General features: G+C 40.8%; 1 protein-coding gene across 1 annotated transcript in view; it reads left to right on the top strand.

Moving 5' to 3' along the window:
* LOC137993205 (uncharacterized) overlaps positions 1–2,500 on the top strand; it is a 26,175-nt gene that overhangs the window by 16,026 nt on the left and 7,649 nt on the right. Inside the window, exons 5-7 of the mRNA XM_068838912.1 lie at positions 1–34; positions 1,219–1,358; positions 2,364–2,500. The exon at positions 1–34 is cut by the window's left edge and continues 243 nt beyond it; the exon at positions 2,364–2,500 is cut by the window's right edge and continues 250 nt beyond it. Of these exons, the coding sequence (XP_068695013.1) occupies positions 1–34; positions 1,219–1,358; positions 2,364–2,500 (311 nt within the window). The remainder of the gene's footprint in view (positions 35–1,218; positions 1,359–2,363) is intronic.

Below are 2,500 nucleotides of genomic sequence, written 5' to 3'. Positions count from 1 at the left end.
CCATGCGACGAAAACTCACGGATGAAAACTGACGGTGAGTTTGACTTTATAGTTTTTAGTAAAAGGAAAAATGTAAAAATAACCTTTATTTGTTTAAACATGCGCTATCACTGTTTTTCTGCCTCGAATTGTTTAGAAAATACTTTGAAGTGATCCAACGATTACCTTGTGGAGGAGTGGCTTTATTTGTTACTGACAAAACGCGAAGTGCTTTTGGTTAGTTTATCACGCAGAAATTATGGAGACTGTAACGAGATCAGCTCAAGATTTTGTGCTAGAAAGCCAAGAGATTGCATTCACTAGACCTCTTCGGACTACCTCAATGTTTTCCCAATATAGTTCTCTCCGAAAAGATGATGCTCTGTTAAAGCGAAACATTCTTTCGTGTCGGTTAACGTTTTCAATACCGCATCTGAAACAAAGAACGTTATTTCCCAAGAAGACTGTATTGGGAAAACATTGAGGCAATTCGAGGAGGTCTGTTACGGTTTAGCAGGAGCTATATCATATTGTTTCATAGCTCAGAAAATCTATTAACCAAATCGCGCACCAGCGAAGATCGCTACCGTATGGTTGTGGCATCATTAATTTATGGATGAACACACTGTAACCTTTCTTGAACTACCATAATACAGCTATATACCGGGTGACCGTAAATCAAAGTTGCCCGAAACAGCTATATACGTTGATGAGGTAAAAATAGTTTTGTTTAAAATAATGGTCTTTTGTTCGACTACGAACTTCGAGAAATTCGACCATCTTGACTAGGGATTTCCGATTTAGGCTCCTATTACATGACCAATTTGAAATGTCGTTGCTTTTGATTTGAATTGTTTTTTTATTCAATTACGAACTTCGTGAAATTTCATGACTGGTGCTCAGTGGGATCAGTAGTTGATTTGTAAGACTGATTACCAAGCATTTCCCTCAGTACTCTCAGACTGCGAACTACTGGTGTTGATCGCCAAACAACTTACCTATCGGACCCGATGACCCATCCCACCATACTAGCCTCGGTAGCTCAGTTGTAAAGAGCGTTGGATATGAAATTCTGTGAGTCGCGGGTTCAACTTCCACTTGCATGGGGCATTTATTTCAGTCTCCAACATTTGTTCTGTTAATATTTCTTCTAAAGACTCATCTGAGCTTCTCTCTCAGAAGATGAACACGAAATGATGGTAATTTACTGAAAGGGGTGTGTTTTGTCTTTTCATCTAGATCTAGAAGCTAAGCTGGAGAGCCTACGAACAGCCCGAATTGCTGTAGTGGTAGTTTGCGCCGTCATGGGAACTACTGAGGAGAGCGCTATTGATGACCTTGACGAAATCTTGAACATCAGGGATAGAATGCGCAAGAAGGTGCAGTGTACACTACTTGCTAATATTCCAGATGATATCTTACGTAATGCTCCTTTAAAAAATTTCATTCATGGCAGTCATACGCGCAAGGTGTAGTGTAATAATTCCCGGGAGGGGCTCCCATATATCGTAGGGCGGGGATGATCGTCGGAAATTTTCAAAAATACCCCTAAAAGATACTGGAGTTTTATGAAGGCGGCCGTGGCAACATCAGATTCTTACCCCTAAAAGATACCAGCTAAAAAATCAGAGACGTCAACTTCAAACACCTTCTGCTTGAAAAGTTTAGGAAAGCATTGTCATAATTTAAAAGCTGCCGTTCTTGTAGTTATTACATAATATATATATATATATATATATTTGGTGGCCCAAAAACCTTTAGACACTCTAAAATTGATACCAGATCCCTGATTTTGACCCCTAAATCCCCGCCCGTTGCTAACTGGATTCCCCCCGGGTAATAATTGTAATACTCCTTCATGTTACAATTACATGAAGTAACACTCGTATGCGCAAAAAGTAAAGTGTAATATGTAAGGAGGCATCGCAAAAATAACACAAAGACAAGACAAGACGCGACATTCAACCAATCAGGAGACACAACGAAAACAACACAAAGACAAGACATAGCACGTTCCGCGTGCCCTTGAAAGAAAGAAAGAAAGCTTCCGTGCATACGGAACCCGCGAAGCGAAACTCTTGAGTTCTTGCGATGTGCGAGGAGTGCTCTTGTCTGTCTTTTCTTTACTAACCAATCACCGCTCGAAGCAGCTGCAGTTAGCTAATCACAGGTTCTGAGTTCTGGAGACGTGCCACAAGTGCTCCTGTCTTCTCTTTACTAACCAATCATCGCTCGAAGTAGCTAGGTTAGCCAATCACAGGTTGCAGCAAAGACATTACAAAGACAAGAACTGTTCTTTTTCGATACTCGAACAAAAACCGCTTTAACCATCTCAATAAAAAATTACAAAGAATTTTTAAATAAAATAAACTTCTCTTACTCAGGAACCACCCTTGGACTTTCTGGTTCACTGTGATGGCGCGTGGGGCGGTTACTTTTGCACAATGATCCGGGAACCACCAGAACAGATCCAACGCCAAGCAATTGCCGACGAAGGATTTGTTCCCGAGCTTCCTCTAAG

This window comes from Montipora foliosa, chromosome 2 (genome assembly GCF_036669935.1).
Source record: "Montipora foliosa isolate CH-2021 chromosome 2, ASM3666993v2, whole genome shotgun sequence".
NCBI lineage: Eukaryota > Metazoa > Cnidaria > Anthozoa > Scleractinia > Acroporidae > Montipora > Montipora foliosa.
Note: the sequence above shows the minus strand (reverse complement) of the source record. Positions and strands in the feature narration are given on the sequence as shown.